Raw genomic sequence first — 18,639 nt, 5'->3', positions numbered from 1 at the left:
ACATTTTACAGTTTATTTATTGCTCCTTTTATGAATCATACACCACAGAGATCATATAACAAGAGTAAAGAAAAAAATTAAAACGGCTATTTTTGGAAAAAGACATTTTATTATGAAATTTGTCAATGTGCCTTTTTTTTATACAAAAACCCCCAGGCAGTGTGTGTACCTCTCTCACACAGGACAAAAATACTGCGTTTTTCACCGAGGCCGGCCTTGACCATGTGCCTCCCATAAAGACTGAATATATGTGGTTTCTCTGATTGCTTTTCCCTTCCTTCTCTTTCAGATCCAGTAAAAGAGAAAAATAAACATCTCAGTGTGGGAACATTTAAAAGGAAAAATGTAAATTACATTTGTATAAATCAATGAAACCACTTGAGAGCACCAGAGAACACATGACTATCAGCATTCTTCAAGCAATGATACCAGGCAATGCTAGTGTCTGAATGAAGTGGTTGACTGCATGTGAAAGCCATCAAGAATGCATTACAGAGACAAAAATAAGACTTAAAGTCTAAAAGACAAATCTAATCAAAAATGATGAGCAAAAGTGTCACATCTGCAGAACAAACTTTAAGAAAAAAATCTATATTACTGTACCGTACTTGCTTTTACCGTTCACAACCTGTACTGCAATACAAAATAAACCGTTTTTCCATAAACTGTCACTATACAACAATTAACTATTCTGCATGGTTTCAATTTTCTGATCATTGAGAAACTTACCAAAAATGCTTAATGTAAACAGCAGTATGTCTAAAAATGTGTCTGCCCCAGTCATATGCCTCTAATAGCACTAAGAAGCTTTAGAAAACAAAACTTACCATTCAAAGTAGTTAAGCAAATGTCCACCTTTTGCTTAAACAAGTCTAATGTGGGTTGCTGGCCAGGTGTGATGATTATGGACAACCATCCAAACCAGTTTGATCTTAGCCAATTTAAACTGGTCTCCCAAACTGGCTAACAAACTACCTTAGTCTGGTTTATTTTATTTTATTTTAACCTCTGAACAGTAAAACCAATTCAAAACCTAATATCACAACAGAAACGCAATTAAAATTCCAACTGAAAGTGCTGTTTTGCAAGTGTGCATCATAGTATTTTACATTGAATTGAGAAAAGGGGAAAAGACAATCTTTAGATGTTTTCCCTGAGGTCATTTTTAGTCTCAGTTGATATTCATAATGAACTAAGCTGAATTAAGTTCCTCATAATTGACGTACACAATCTGAAGAGGTGTCTTTTTCATACCCACAACTGTTTCTTTCAAGGAGGAAGGGCAAAATCGAACGCGTATGGTTGTATTTGCTAGTAATCTCATTGACTGCTCGAGATTAAGTCATGTACATTCACATTTTATCATGTGGAAGAGATTGTCCTCACTTCAGCAGGTGTGGGACAGAAATGAAGAAAAACCAGTCCTTCTGACAGTATAATAAATGAAGATAGTGTTGTTTTGTAGAGGAAGCGTGGGAGATGGAAAATGAGGGAGGAGTTACAGCTCATCTCTTGCTTGCTTCATGACAAAACTGTGCAAGCTCTCTAAGTCCCGCCCTCCATTATGCTCCTCCCCCTGTTCCCCGGCCCGGAACATCAGGAGTGTTGGGTATCCGCGCACCTACAGAGGACAATGGTCAAATTTACATACATTTGGATATCCATTAAATTTTTTTTAGTAAAGACAACTGCTCTTTACAAAAATGTGGTGAGCTGCCCACCTAGACAGCATTTGTAGGCACAAATGTAATTCAGTATAGAAAAATAGATAGAAATGGTTCAAACGAATTAGAAAGGTTATCTCTGCAACATGTTAACATAAAAAAAAAAAAAAATCTATTGTAATTCTAAGCTGCATTCAACATTGCATAGAGCCCCAGAAGCAAAATGTGTTTTGCGATACAAAATGAACACCAAGTACATGGTACCTAACAATTCATTTGGGATTTACATTTTATAATGATGGTCCACTTTAGACTGTTTCAAAGTTACTTATAGTAAATTAGTAGACTGTCAACAAACTCACATTAGAGTATTAGTAGACTGTAGTAGACTTACGTTAGGGTTAGGTTTTAGGGTTAGTAGAATACGTTGATGTAGTTACTTATAGTTAGTAGAATGTCTAAAGTGGACCATCAAAATGTGTTGCCATTATTTTTTTGGGACGCAAGTTTAAGACACCAAACATAAAGGAGGAACAAAATATTATAGACTGTTTTTAACAAGATTGTTCCAAGCCTTCAAGCTTGAGGTTGCCAGATGTCAAGAGTTTAAACCCACCAATCAGAGCTTTTCTCTTAAATGGATACATTCCCTGCCCTTGAAAATGTAACCCTGGATTTACTGAATCTTCACAACCTGGCAACCATGCACAAAGCGCTCTCTCTACACTGCAGAAAAAGCTCAGGGGCCGTATTCACAAAGAATTTTAAGGCTAAAAGTAGCTCCTAACAGGCGAATTTAGGAGCAACTCCTAAAAATAATGGGCGTGTCACTCCTAACTTTAGGACTCCTAATTTTTTTCACTAAGAGTAATTCACGAAGCATTTTAGCCCTAAAAGTAGCACCTAAGTCTGGGACAGCTTAAAAGAAGTCGAGAGGACTCCTAACTCACTAAGACCTATTCACAACGGGTCTTAAAATCGCCGCGCGACGCAGTGTGTTGGAGACAGTCAATGACACAGAGTTATTACAATGATACCGCCTTAACTGTGAGGGAATACTGATTGTTGTGGATCTTGTGAGGAATGCAATAACAGCGCCAAATAATCGCAACAACCCAATCAATACAGAATTTAAATGTTTGATAACACTTCGCTACCTGGCAACGGGGAAAATGCAATTAATGCCGACGATCTAGCGATATCCCACTCCAGCCATCGGTAAATATCCACCAAACCATCAATGCACTGTAGACCCCATATTATTCGACAGTTCATAAGTTTTCCTTTGGATATTCGCCAACTCCAAAGAAACAAAGCCAGCTTTATGGATATTGCCGGTGTGGTCGGTGCTATAGACGGATCGACACATATTAAAATAATTGCACCACGTCAGGATGAGGATGTGTTTGTGAATAGAAAGAAAACCCACTCCATCAATACCCAGATTGTATTCGATGCAAAGTGCAAACTTCACAATTCTCGATGTTGTATGTATCCCATTGCCGAATTTCCCTTTTATTATTATTATTATTATTTTTTTTTATTATTATTTTTTTTAGCAACTGCAGCAGTAACTGATCCTGCGTCCAGTCGGGCTTTCTTTTCCGTTTTGGCGAGTTCATAATCCACCGTCATTCAACTATTACATTACTTCAATAGGAGCAATATTTCCTTGCTTTAAGTAGTCTATTTAGGCTAATAGGATGTCAATTAACCAAGCAAGTGTTAATGCAAGTGTCGTTTTTCATCATTAGGCAAGTGGCGGTTTTCATTAGGGTATAGACTACCTTGATTTAATTTAATTGAATTCACAACTTTGTCATTATATATGCATTTCGATGACATTATTATTATTATTTTGTGTAGGACACAGACATATTTAGATGTCGTAATTCCATGATTTGGTGCGTCTGTGTTATGTTCCGCATGATGGCCCTGTCATCTAACAACCAATCACCGTGATCATTGCGAGGAAGCTCGTGCATGATAATTGACGTCATCCATAGCAACGGAGACTCACTCTTAGTTTAGGAGTTGTCATTTTTCCTTACTAAGAGTAGGTCTGAAAGGCGTTGTGAATAACTTTTAAGAGAACACTCCTAGCTAAAATCTTTTAGTGCGATTTAGGAGTACTCCTAGTGGTAAGATAAAATTCTTTGTGAATACGGCCCCAGATTATCTGAAAACGCAGACAAACATGTAAACTGGATTTTAGTGATCTCCACTGAGATATTCTGAACAACTCATATAGAGTGTTTCTTCATGTTTTCTGCAACTACATCTAAATGCTGCAAACTATCTCAGTGATGAACTGTAATAAATCCAAACATGGATCTCGACCATATAGTTTGTGATTATGGTAGCTAAATAAAAACATTTCTTGTTTTGTTTTAGAAGAAATAGATTAAAATTTTTGAATTATTGTAATTACTAGTTAAAAAAAACCTAAACCTTTTACAGTTGCAGCTTTTAAGAGAAGACCGAGTTACTCTCTATATAATGTAGTGTGTGTTCATTTATATGATATTATAATAAATTAGGAAACTAGATGAGTAAAATAAACCATGGCAGACAATGCCAACAAGTTGCAAACAAGGTGAAATTCTTCTAAATTATAGGTGAAAGTGCAATAATTCTAATGAAATGAAGAAATACATTTTGTGATAATCAGATTAAAGGGGTCATGACATGAGAAACCAAATTTGCCTTGATCTTTTGGTATATAAGAGGTCTTTGTACCATTAAAACGTCCTGCAAGTTTCGTAGCTTAAGACGTCCTCCCCATTATAAACGAATCATTTATTTAATCAAGCTCTAAATACAGCTCGTTCTGGATCCATGGTACGAAGTGACGTACCAGCGTTTGCATATAGACCGCCTCCAGCGCAAGACAACTACGCTTTAAGCGCAAGGCAACTACGCTCATTTCGTATCATCGTCGCGCCCGCGCGCCGCGCGCCTCACAAGTGTTCAGTCGACGGACAGCGAGTGGGTCTGTGTACAGGGAAATGACGATGCTGCAGATGTGCTGTTCCTGGCTGTGGACAAACAACATCTTTGAATACGCTGCGAAAGATCCAGTCGTCAGGGAAAAATGGATGCACTTTATTTTTTGCGGACGTCTCAGTCACGGCAGTGTTAGTTTAAGCGTTTGTTCTGTACATTTGAAGGATGAATGTTTTGAGCTTTGCCAGAAAACTGTTGCTCAAAGATAAGTCCGTGCCGACTATTCTTGGCTCAACATCGACGACGCAAACTGTAAGTAATGTATTTAAAACTTTAAACTACGTTTTAAATACGCTGAAAGATCCAGTCGTCAGGGAAAAATGGATGCACTTTATGTTTTGCGGACGTCTCAGTCACGGCAGTGTTAGTTTAAGCGTTTGTTCTGTACATTTGAAGGATGACTGTTTTGAGGAAAAAATCCCAATATGATGCTTGGCTTTGCCAGAAAACTGTTGCTCTATGGTCCGTGCCGAATATTCTGGGCTCAACAACGACGACGCAAACTTACTTTTTACCATGGCTAATATAAACACATTTGTATAAGAGAATCTTGAAAATATGTCGCCTTTCTAGTAGGCCTACATGTGATAGAAAATTAAAAATGTTGCCTTTATCAATGCTGCATCTTCAAAGATGGCCTGTCTGTGCATGCATTTTTGTCCGTGGTACACCCTATCATTTCATTGGAATTAGTTAAATAATGTTAAACTGTTAGCAAATTAAGCTATAGGAAAATTATGTAACAATAATCCGTTTTCAAGTGTCTCGGGTTAATTTTTTTTTATTAATTCAAAATAGTTTCACTTTCCATGTGGACACGGGCTGATCCAGTCTTCGTTGTTGTGGTGATCGTTCATTTTCCTCTGATTCCGGCTCAAACATAATAAGGTTTTATCATTGCAAGAGCCATCGCTTCGCATGCATCACCCGCTACTAAACAGTTGCGCCGAATCCGCACAGGTTCTGGCTGGGGGCGTTAATAATTGATGCATAGGCACTGACGTTAGCCAATCATAACAGTGGGCGTTAACACTGAACTCTTAAAGGGGAAACACCCCCAAAACAGACTGTTTGACTCAGAGGATGAGAAACAGGGTGGGAAAAGGTCATAAATCACTACATTTTAAAAGTTTTTTGTAAAAAAAACTATAGTAATACTATAATTACACCTAAGGGAACATAATAATAAAATAAAAAAAACCATGTCATGACCCCTTTAACCATTACACACTGTGGCTGAAAATATAAAACTTTTCATTAACTAAAACTAGACTTAAATTCCATGCCTTTTAGTCAACTAACAAAAAATAAATATAAAACTAAAAAGGACATTTGACACAGGACTAAGACTAAATAAAAAAATGGCTGACAAAATGAACTAAATGGAATGGAACCGAAACCTGTATCATTTGTTAAAATCTCCATTCCTGGTAGACAACACACTAGCTTTAAACTGGCTGAAGAATGTCCACGTTCAAAAAATGACTTTCTGCCACTAATATGAAGTTATGTCGACCCCATCCCTCAAACATCCACAATCCCTTCCCCCGGCAGGCCAGAATTTGTGATCCAGACTATCTGAGCGGCACTCACAGAGAATCTGTTGCAGATTGTTCTCTCCACTGTGCAGTCCACTTTAGCAATCTTCACATCAGTCAGACCAGGAAACTCCTTTTTAGACAGATCCTCCCAGGTAGGGACCAGGTTCTTGCAGTGACCGCACCTTAAACACACGGACACATCGCGTGAGTCGCTGAACGGCAGAGGAAGAGCCAATCAGGGACAGGCGGATCTTTTGATCAGCTACTAAGGAAGTGTCAAGATGATCAGAGGAACAGATAGGGGAGGGAAGCACACTGTGTTCATATGAGCGTGCGACGAACTATATACACACACGTGTCTGTCAGTGCGCAAGAGCTTTAAAATAATCTCAAAAGATTTTTAAACTTTTTAGAACTTTTAAAATAAATTAGAGGAACCTCCATTTGAAACAAACATCAATTGTTACGTTTTAAAACATAAAATGTTTAAACCTAAAATACAAAAAAGTTATTAAAAGTAAAATAAAATAGGTTGTTTAAATAAGTTAAAAATGGGTTAAACAACATTTAATTCAAATGTTCACTTTAAAATTTGACAACTTGATAGAAATGCTACAGCCACTGGAATTTCTTGAACAAGCATATGTGGACATCAACACATGCAAACTCAGAGCGAAGGTTTAAACTGATGAACAGTTTGCATATTTAGAAAGATATTGATGTATTCTTCTGTGTTGGCATAGGTTTATGAATGATTTACCTTTCAAATCTGATGAAATGGTGCACATTGCGTTTCCAGATAAACGTTATAAGCAACCCAAATTCACAGAATATGCAAAGGTGGAGTTTGAGACATGCTTCACGCATGTAAATAATAACAATTCATGTGGAGCAGTCACCTACACGCATTAAATAATTTAAAGTGCATAATATTAAACCCGCAGGGTATCCATTGATTTAATTGAATCATAGTCTTTGTGAATTCACAACAGCACTATGCTATAGTATGTTTTTAAAATGATTTTATTATATCATGCAGCCTTGGGAAACGGTCTAATAATTCGGTTCATGAATTCTCGTCTGTGGAATACGCCACTGCGACGGGTAAAATGCAATCAATATTTTTTTTCAAATAGAGTACTCGCATTCACAAAATATTATTTAAATATTTTGACTAAGAAACACACTTACTAAGAATCCATTTTTTACAATGTACCCATTCATCCATACATAGAACAGTTCTGGTCCTCAAATCTAATTTGACAAATGGCATTCCATAAAAGCCTTTATGTAACCAACAGTAAATAAAACACCATATGGGGAAACAGCCGATTAGTCATTCCCATCTCCAATTATTCGCATGAAAACTTTTTAATCAAAGTCAAATACCATCTCAAGCGAGCATAAAAACTTTTTTGCAAATTAAAAAACGTATTACCAGTAGATGAAAAACATATTTTACTTAGTTGCCAAGGCAACATTTCTAATTTATGTTTAGCTTAAGCACCTTGAAATTACTATTTGGGTAGGCTATAACTTATTTTATTTGAGTTTGTTTATATATAATATAATTTTTTTTAAATATTGTTTATATCCTCCTATGGAGGATCCCTTTACCACTCTACAGACGTTGTGGGAAAATTCGGTTCGCGTATCTACCCCGAAGTGAACGAACTTTAGCTGGAAAATAACATTTTCAAAGCAGCTTTACAGAGATAAATGTATAATTTAAGGTAACAGAGATTGTTTTGGCTTTATAGCGGTTCTTGAATAATCTACATTGTTAAAAGCTCTATATAAATTGGGATGACTTGACTAAAAAAAACGTAATAATTTATGAAAGATTTTGAAATATTATATTTGAATAAAAACTATAATAGTATATTAATTATAAAACTTCATAAAATCATAAAACTTATGCTGCTTATAGGTTTTATATTACAAACAACAGTATGAATTAACTATTATTACGTATTTTTCATATCAGCCAGCCCCACTAAACCAGATCACTGATAAATTACCAGTCGAAATGTCGAATGAGACCCTACTAACACTTACCATGGGGCATAGAACTTGATAAAGGAGAGTCCTTTGGCAACCGTCTCATCAAAGTTGCTCTCAGTCAAGACCAGAACATTAGACTGAGAGAAACAAAATGAAAATGTTTTAGTGGCAGCATATTTTGTACGCATTTAACACTAATATTGTATTCCTTGTTAACTAATGTGTTGATTACATAATAGCACAAAATGTGTGTCACGGGGCAGAACAGCTCATAGCAAAAACCCTAGAGAATCTCCACAGGTTATCATATCCTGCTGAAGTTTAAATACCTCTCTGGGAAACTGGCTAGTTTCCTTAATTACAACACCAGTTCTGAACACTGTTTAAGAGCATGGTCTCATCTCGAAGGCATCAGCAAGTCTTACATTGTTCAACAATTTTTCAAAAATATCCTCAATCTGAAAAAAATCCTATGATACAGCTCTTGAGGGACGTTCTTTAGCCATCCAACAATTCCAGCCAGCCAGAATCCCTTTATAAAAGACAAGCTTAGACAGGAAAGCCAATTAACAAAACAAAATAACAGCTCTTTAAGTTCCCCGCCCACCTCTTCCAGTCCAGCCCACCAACCCAAGCGCACGCACACATGCACATTTGCATCAGCAAGAGGAAATAGCTGCTCTGCCCATAATTACTACCTCGGCTTCAAGATGCAGATTTGTGTCTACAGGCCAAAGTCTGCAGCTTGCTGTTCAAACATCTGCCCGCACATACAAACGAATTAAATCTCTATGGTGCCAAGCAGGAAATTTGCAAACAAAACCCGTATTGTGTGAAAACTAAGAGACACCCACCTCTTGTTCTTCAGGTTCAGCGCTGGGTGGGATTTCTTGAGCCTGCTCCTCCTCAATCACAGGTTCATCTTTAGATTCAGCAGCTTTCACTTGATTATCCACAAACTCTTTAAACGAGTCCAGATCACGCTTCCCTCTGTACTGATCGATCTGAAAACATACGTGCACAGCTTACCATTATTGTTTGGGGTAAACAGTAATTGCATATTTTATCATGGTTTTGCGGGCATTGCTAAGTGATATGTGACATTCTGGTCTCTAAATATGGATTGGGTGATCCCAACACAAGCCCATGGGATTTTTTTGAAATAATTGTTTGTCACCAGGTGAAAATCATAGAAATCGTAGAATGATAAATTAATATTTGAAAAACAAAAACACGTTTGAGATCAGTAAGATTTTTATTATGCTTTTTTAGATGCATTAAATTGATCAAAAGGGACAGTTTTGTAAAAAAAAAAAAAAAAAAAAAACTTTAAAAGTGATGTAAGATTTTTGTTAAAATACATTCCCTTAACCCATTTTGTTGTTCATTATTAGAATGCCATTTATAGGTTTATCTCCCCCAAAGTGTAAACAATCAAAACATTGAGCGCGGTCTGCATAGATCTGTCAATCTCTTTACAATTCAACCTATAAGTGAAAGTGAAAAAGTGAAAGTGACATATGAAGGGCAAGTATGGTCACCCATACTCAGAATTTGTCCTCTGCATTTAATCCATCTAAGTTAGTGCACACACATTAGGAGTAGTGAGTAGTGAACACACACACATCCTGCAAGCCGTGGACAAACACACCGGAGCAGTGGGCAGCCATTTTGCTGTGGCTGCCGGGGAGTGTTTGGGGATCAGGTGCCTTGCTCAAGGGCACCCCAGTCATTTCCTGCAGGTTTTTATAATCGAACCCGCAACCTTCGGGTTACCAGTCTGACTCTCTAACCATTAGGCTTATAGAGTGAGTTTGGGGCATGGCTACAGTAGCAAGCAGAGCCACAGGATGTTTAGCCGCTGTGGTACCATGACTAACGTATTACCTGGGGAGATATTCAGCTTCGGGTACAGGAGAGCAAGCCAAGTTCCTTCAAAGATTAAACAGGTCATGAATAGATCAAGGTGAACGGGGCTTTGCGACACTACATGCTACGATGGACGCTTCAATACAACATCATCATGCACCAGTTCAGAAAGAAAAAATTACCTATTAATGCTACTGTGATGTGTCCAGTGTAGACCGCCTCAAACCATTGGTAAAACTATTTTAAAAAATGTGTCCAGCACATAACATACGCTCGTGGTCTCTCAAGACAGTGTTAGCCTGCTCAATTCCTTACTCGTGACAGATGGCAAAACAGCTAAAAGTACTCCTAATATGTTGGTCCTTTTATTGAAAGTAGCCTATACTTTCTATACAAAGAATACAGGAGAAAAAAAATCAGTTTTCAAAAAAATATTTTTAGGCAGCACCACTGTTTTCAACATTAAGAATAAGAAATGTTTTTGAGCATCAAATCAGCATATTGGAATGATTACTAAAGGATAATGTGGCAGAAGACTGGAGTAATGGCAGTTGAAAACTGAGCTTTGCCATCACAGAAATAAATTACTAAATAAATTAAATATTTTAATTGTTTTAAGTTGAAATCATTTCACCATTTTACAGTTTTCATGTATTCTTGAACAAATAAATCCAGCCTTGGTAAGCATGATAGAATTATTTAAAAAACATTAAAAAAAAAATGCATCAACCCCAATAAAATTCATAAACATTAATATCCATCTTTAAAAAAAATTAAGCTACGCTAGAGGTCCTTACCTTCTCTCCATCACTGAAGAAGAGCAGCGTGGGATAACCACGAACCTGATTTTCTGAACACACTTCATAATGCTGTGTGCAATCCACCTTTAGCAAGCGAAAAAAATAAAGTTCAATAAATAATCAGAACATTTACAATGTAGAAAATTAAGAGAGAAACCATGATGGCCTCTCACCTTGCCGATCTTGACGCTGTCTGAATGCTCAAAGCTGGTGGCGAGCTGTTCCCATGTTGGAGCCATGGCTTTGCAGTGCCCACACCATGGTGCATAAAACTTCACAAAATGAGAACCTGCAGAGGACAACGGCAGGGTTACAAACTCAAAATGATCCATGTCTCAAGTAGGATAGCAACTAAATGTTTTGTAAAAAAAGTCAGAACACATACCGGTATGTTTAACTTTTTTTTTTTTACCTAATTGGATTCGAAACTGGGCTCGATAAGCAGAATCAGAATCAATAAAATTCCAATGATCTACTCAACAGTCATTGCCAGCACCATATGATGTTAAAGCTATTTTTCAACTAAAATGCATAACGTATACACAGTACATTTCTGAATGTGGAAGTATATTGATTTAAGCATTACACAAATGACTGCACAATAAATAAAGATGTAAAGGAAAAACTTGGTGAGCACCACATTAGGTTTATGCAACATCTTTTACATGTGCTTCCAACATCTGAAAGTGGGAAACATAAACAGCTCTGTCAAAGCTACAGCATCATTTCCTGCCTCTCCTCAAAACAGGAATCGGTTATTTGGCTAACGGACGGAACATGTAGCATAAAAGGGGTGAGAAAAGGGCTGAAACTGTACCAAAGCCAAGAACACATTTAACCTTTACTGCCAAAGTAATTGTCATAAAGAGCAAATTATGGTAACAACAGAAGGGCTATTGAAATCCTGATGATTTTTTCAAATAAACTACAGAAAACCATGTGCTATTTCCTGCTAAACCCATGCATAATGTTTGAAAAATATATTAAGTTAATTAGTTAAAATTGTATACGAAATACTGATAATTTTATCTAACTTGCCTCATCAAAACATAGGCTATATTTTAAATGATAAAAAATATAATTTGATTATAGTTCAAAATTCCTGTATAACTTGATGAAAGGATGAGATCTACTGCAAATGATGACTACTGTACCGGTATATACATACATAGACACATATATAGTCATTATGTTTTCAGGCTTGAAAATGTAACATTCCATGTGTGTTGGTTGTCTAGAGACAATATTGACAGGGAAGTAGAGACGAAATGCAAAAAATCCCTTCTACATAATTTAATACACCCATTATTTATCTTTTGTAAAAATGTATACAACTTAGTGGTATCATGACACTTCAACTAAAAATGAAAATTATATAATAATTTCCTCACCCTCATGTCATTCCAAACCCATAAAACTTAATTTTAGTTAATCTTTGAAACACAAATTAAGATGATATTTAATGTAACCTAAGAGGTTTGTGCCCCTCAGTGGAAAGTCCAGGCTACCAAAACTTTAAATATTCAAAAAGGTAATAAAAGCGAAAACCGAATACATATTAATCGAGCAGTTTATTCCTAGTCTTGTGAAGAGATACAAATTGCTTTCTAACGGATTTAAATTTACCGTTAACTTAAATTCACATATACACATTAATCAAATTACACACATAGCCACATCAAATATGGCCAAAGAAAGCTCAAACATGCATGCGTCTTGTTACGTTCCACATGTGTTTTTGTATTGTGTGTTGTTTTTTTTCGTTTGTACTTCTGTTTTTATTTGTTTCCACAAATTATTCTTAGGTTATAATGATTAGAAAATCCTTCAACTGCAAGGATATATTCCTAATATACATGTGAAACTCGAAAAATTAGAATACAGTGCAAAAGATAATTTATTTCAGTAATTCAACTTAAAAGGTGAAACTAATATATTATATAGACTCATTACACAAAGGGAGATATTTCAAGCCTTTATTTGTTATAATTTTGATGATTATGGCTTACAGCTATGAAAACCTTTTCACAATATTATAATTTTGAATTTGGGGTTTTCATAAGCTGTAAGCCATAATCATCAAAAAAGTCTATATAATATATTAGTTTCACCTTTTAAGTTCAGGGGTGCAAACACATGTATGGTCAAAAAAGAGAGAGGTAATCGAAGCCCTCGTCCCGCGGCAAATATCCGGTATATATTACTGCTATTTCATGAAAACAATTTCACCTGATGATTTGAATAGCTCTTTTTGTAAAGAATTAATAATTCTAGGGTGATTAATTGTGTAGGGTAGGACTAGTGCATCTGCATAGAAACTAATAAACAAAATACAAATATGAATACAATAAAACACAAATACACGAGAAATAAAGCAGTGTTTTATGTTTTTCAGGTAAATTAACTGTATTAAGTATTAATACAGTTTATCTTTTGACAAAACGTGATTTTTCTCTTTCTCTTTTGTTGTTTGATTAACTTTGGTGACACAAACAGCTGCAGGTATATTGGGTGCTGTCCCTTTAATTCGAATGCACGTATACTGGTAATGACATGCATCCGTTTTGACTGCGTTTACGGGGAAACTCGTTGAGACGGACACTGGCTTATTTTTTCGTGTACATGTCTGTTCAAACACAAATAGATAAGATAGAAAAGGGAATTCGGTGTTCACGAACTTCACGTGCTGTCTGCGACTGCGTGGCTCTGTGCGCCGACAGACCATCTACATTTGGATGTGAAACATAATAGCCTATATATAGCCTGATACAGCAAAGACAACGTCGGCAGTATTGACGGCAAAATAGGCTACAGAATATTTCGTTCTGTATGCCTGACGGGCAATATTTGAAAATCGATAATTAGGCCTATTTTTTAATTAGCCTACAATTATATATGCATTTGTCAAAACCGAGAGACATTCAAGCATCAAAATGTAATTTATTAATATGTATTTGCTCCTTCTATTTTGTCTGAAAACTTCCAACACTCTTGCGTGTCGCTGTCGCGTGAAAAATAGGCATCGGTTGCGGTTCTATTTCTAGCACGCGGTTTCGGCGCGGCTCGAGAAGTGTGTGTGTCACGCAGCGTAGCAGGCATTGTGCTCTAACCAGTTAACATGAGAGCCGACATAAAAACGGACACTCCACGCCACGCAGAGAGAAATGTGATGCAGTCAGTGGCAGATCCAGAGTGAGACAGAAACACTAGTGGTTCACGCTTGCGCACATACTGCTGGTTTGGCGCGCAGTGTTCTGATTCGCTTATTTCCTATTTACTTGTTGGTGGACGCAATCCAGAATTACTGTCGGTTAAATTATAATCAGACCCTCTCACCCCCTCCTTCCCCCCCCCCCCCCCTCCTTAAAAAAAACTCTTCGGATCTGCACGATTCACACAAGTCACCCAAACTGACGTGAAAAAAGCGGGAGGCGCCGAAAAGCGCGCTGTTTGCACCCATGTAAGTTGACTTACTGAAAAACTTTTTCAAGATATTCTGTATAATATTTTGTGTGGGTGTATATAAAGTGATAGTGGGCTACTACCTTTAGTGATGTGTGATTTGAAGTTATTGGCTGTGAGTTCATACAGGCCCTGTTTGGGTTCAGGGACTTTGGGTGGCTCGGGTTCACTCTGGGGCTCCTAGGGTGAAATGGGTGAAAGACAAAATAAGAACAAGTGTTGTAATATTGTGACATTTTAGAATTAAGGCCTGATCACAACAAAAACAATAACTATAAAAATAACTACAACAATAACTATTAGCGTCCACACCAGCAGACGATATCGTTGTTTATTCGAACCGTGTGTAACCCCTCTGGTTCTACTCGCACCTCTCTGAGCGGGATTCAAACCAGCGTTTCCAGCATGTGGAATGGACACGCTAACAAGGATGCTAAATACCACAGCCTCTAGCGCGCCTCTTTAGGCCAGGGGAGTGAGGTTTACTCGAACAGCTCTTACTAGTTGGCCTCTGTTACCCTCGTTCCGTCATCTGCCGCTTTAAATGCTCAAGCTCCTTAAAGCAGGAAGGATTCTTATTGGCTTTCAATGTTCTTATCGTTCATCAGCTGGCAAAAAAAAAAATATTCTGAAAGGGATCCCAAAAATATTGTTTCTCTGTGCCATTATCATTATAGCTGTGGTGTGGACTCTGCTATTCTTTTATATTTCAAAAGATTTAAGCCCTTAAGATCCTAAATAATGCATGACAGTCTTGTGTAGGTATTCAGGTGTCTGTCATATGTATACAGATATGTTTGTTTATATCCTGTGTATTGTATTCTACAGTCACTCCGTAATAAAAAAAAGAATAATAAAGAATTATATCTTTATATAGTTATCGTCCTTGGTGTGAAAAGGCCTTCTCACCTTGACCAAGAACTACACAAAGTGCTTTTAAAGTCGGCAATAAACTGAAGTGGCAATAGTTATTTCCTATTGTGATGAATATCTAAGTGAAACGGCTTTAAAAAAAAAAAAAGAAAAAAAAAAAAGAAGGGCGGGACTTGTTTTCATCCATCGGGAATTAATTGGATCGTCATAATTTGCCATTGCAGCGATCTTGTGAGTGACAGGTTGCTGGAGGGGAGAGGTTATTGTCCAGTACTCGTGTCAGGTGACTTTAAAAAGCAAAAGCAAAATCTGTCACAAATTGAATCAGTTTTGTAATCTTACTTCAGGCTCCTCCTGCAGGGTTTTCAGCATCCAGCTCTCCAGGGCCTGCAGGTCTCTTGGACCCTGATACTTCACAGACTCCTGCTCAGGTTTAAACAACTTCAGGCTGTAACACAACAAAGTTAGTCAGTCAATGATTAATCAAACCATATTTAACTTTTACCCAAAGCACATGACAATCAAGTCAGGTGATTTTAAATCCTGCATATAAACTTCTTACACACACTAGTCAAGTCGTGTCACCTTTATTTATATAGCGCCTTATTTAATGCAGATCGTTTTTTAAGCTATAAATGACAAACATTGATCAGTGAACATGAACAGAAGCTCAATCGTACTTGCTTGACACGTGAGAACAAACGTCATTGGATCTTGAGGAAGCTCAAATGTGATGTGTAACACACATGAACCTCATTGGTTCTCGCATGTCAAGCGAACATGCTTGAGCTTCCGTTTACCATAACCGATGTGTGAGTGGATGAATGTTTATATGTGAATAAAAGTTAAATTCTGCTGTAAAGCAGCTCTAAAAAAACTCAATAGTGTCCTAATTTGGCTGTTCAGTGTAAAGTTCAAAGTACACTACACAACATCTGAATAATTTTTACTCTCATTCTGTGCATGATGTAACATCTCAAAGTGTGTCTTTTTTTGTTTGAGGACCATAATGTGTAATAACATACAGTACTATAAGGAATGCTTACGTTGGGTATCCACGGATCCCATGGTCACTGGAGCAAAACTTAGTGTCTTTTGTGCAGTCGACTTTCACAACATACACTGGAGGATCCTCCATACTGTTATACTTCTCTGCCAACTCATTCCACGTTCCCTGCAGCCTCTGACAGTGACCACACCTGCACACCACAAACATATTTAAACTTTTATAGCATACTACATTACATATTCCATCACATATTACAAAAGTTTCACTGCATAAGAGAGCAATGGGCCATAATAACTAACTAAAGTAACTTTTTAAATTACCGTAGCTAGAATTAGGTTCACTGGTCAAGTAAAAGGAAAATGCCTTGCGTGTGAATCATTCAAGTTAAAAAACAAATAGGCTATATTTATAATTTAAAATGACACGAAGTACAGAACATATACAGAACACCAAGAGAAAAGAATGTTAATAAAATCAAGGAATATTGTTTAGTAGTAGTAGGCCAACCTTCCAATTGGTGCCCTAATAATACATTTAGCCTAGTTAATGAAAGCATTTGAAAGTTATGCAACATCCAAGCTTGTGGGTAAGAAGTAAACATGAATTAATGTTGTAAGCATTACAGTATGGTATTAACATGATTAATGCTGTGGTACCATGGTAAAGTGAGTGTATAACATGGTAAAACGATGGTACTATACATTCACAATGGTATCAAAACACATGCAAAATAAGATTGACAACAACAACAACAACAAAAACGCAATTTAAATGTTTGGCGTTTTTGTTAGTGAAATTTAAATCATTGTAAAGTGCAAATAATAACTGAAAAAAAACAACATGATATCATCAAAGTACCATCCAAAATTTAACACTAGTATTACCAGTGCACATTTTTAAAACACCATGGTACCTTTTCTTTATCTTTTCTTTTTTTGTAAGAGGATGGGGAGGAAGTGATGTCTAATGTCACGGCTGTTCTTGCTCTGCCACGTACACTAAAACTTTATGACTGCAGGAATTTAAACTTTTCACCAAAGTCTATTATCATCAACATCACTCTAACATAAAAAAGCTGTGCTTTGAGTATTTATAAGAACGTGCATTAGAAACTTTACATCCACTTCATTCCATTTTTTTTAAAGGAGACCAGATTAAAGTAGCTAATGGACTTAGCCACTTCAAACATCGCAGCAATTCAACCCATAACTAACACAACGGCAATTATATTAATATATGTATCACTTTATGTAACTTATATCTGAATATAATGAAAATGTTTGATGAAGGTGTACAGTTTTACCAGGGCGCGTAGAACATGACGAAGTGTGGAGCAGTAGAGACGGCATCATTGAACATCTCCACCGTGTATGTGTGTTTAGCGTGCTCGTCCTCTTCTGTGTCATTATCACAGCTTATCCAACTGCATAACAACGCCAAATAAATAAAACTCGTTAAAAACGGCGTCATGTTCATAACTGAGCAGGCCTGTGAATGAAGCGGAGCTGGGAGTTTAAATGAATGTGTCTGTGAGTGAGTGTACCGCTAGCAGACAGAGCTAATCTGTATAACACCCTAAGAGAACTCAGCAGTTGTGTGTTGACGAGCCGTATGATGTGTAGATTTGAGGACTGCGCAGGCGCTCTCATCGACGCTGCTCATCCGGGGTAACGGTGTACGGAGGCTCATTAGTGCCATGCTTATTTCGAGATCAAGAAACTTTTTTTTTTTTGACATAAGAAAACGTTTTTTTTTTTTATGCATTTGTCTATACTATTATGTTTCTATTAGAATAATATTTATTAAAATTAAACTGCATTAAATGTGCATTTCTCCATTCTGTCAGTAAACTGATGGAGTTTGGGTTCCGCCACTGTCGCCTCTGGCTTGCTTAAGGGGTGGTATAATGCCATTTTCACAAGATGTAAAATGAGTCTCTGATGTGAACGAGCTATAAGTTGTGATAAGGTGAGCGCGAACAGTAGGCTACGTGTACATATTGAAGAGAAGAAAATGGTTCGTGTTTGTGCTTTTCCCGGCTGCGATAAGAAAATGAACAGTTCAGCGCACTTGGATCGGCGTTCGTAGATCGACTGATAAAGACTGTTTTTCAAAGATGGCTTCTGCCTGTATACGCGAAGTTGACTGTATGTATAAAATATCTTCTTATTAAACTGTCTGGACACTGACAAAGTTCTCAATGCTTCGGTTTGAAGGTAGGGACCCTCATTATGCTACCGTGTTAGTGTGGGGCTATTTTGAGCCTTGTTAGTGGTATTAACAAGCGATTTTTATTTGTCATTACTCTATGCCCTATATACTAGCGTTATACTAGCGTTATAAGCTAAACTGTTTTTAGAGATAAAACTATTTACATTCGATAATCATGAAAACAAATCTCAGATAACGGT

At 36.9% G+C, this 18,639-nt stretch overlaps 1 protein-coding gene across 1 annotated transcript; it reads right to left on the bottom strand.

The window, feature by feature from the left end:
- Positions 1–89: 89 nt before the first annotated feature.
- On the bottom strand, positions 90–17,897 carry txndc5 (thioredoxin domain containing 5). The gene is made up of 10 exons (XM_079600941.1): positions 17,532–17,897; positions 16,266–16,418; positions 15,562–15,667; positions 14,430–14,526; positions 11,058–11,173; positions 10,882–10,968; positions 9,070–9,219; positions 8,270–8,352; positions 6,264–6,393; positions 90–1,621 (listed from the first exon to the last, which is right to left on the bottom strand). The coding sequence occupies exons 1-10, from the start codon at positions 17,702–17,704 to the stop codon at positions 1,499–1,501; spliced, it is 1,218 nt and encodes a 405-aa protein (XP_079457067.1). The 5' UTR covers positions 17,705–17,897; the 3' UTR covers positions 90–1,498.
- Between the last annotated feature and the right edge of the window lie 742 nt (positions 17,898–18,639).

Source organism: Phoxinus phoxinus, assembly GCF_949152265.1.
Source record: "Phoxinus phoxinus genome assembly, chromosome: 24".
Classification (NCBI taxonomy): domain Eukaryota; kingdom Metazoa; phylum Chordata; class Actinopteri; order Cypriniformes; family Leuciscidae; genus Phoxinus; species Phoxinus phoxinus.
This window is presented reverse-complemented; position numbering and strand designations above follow the sequence as displayed.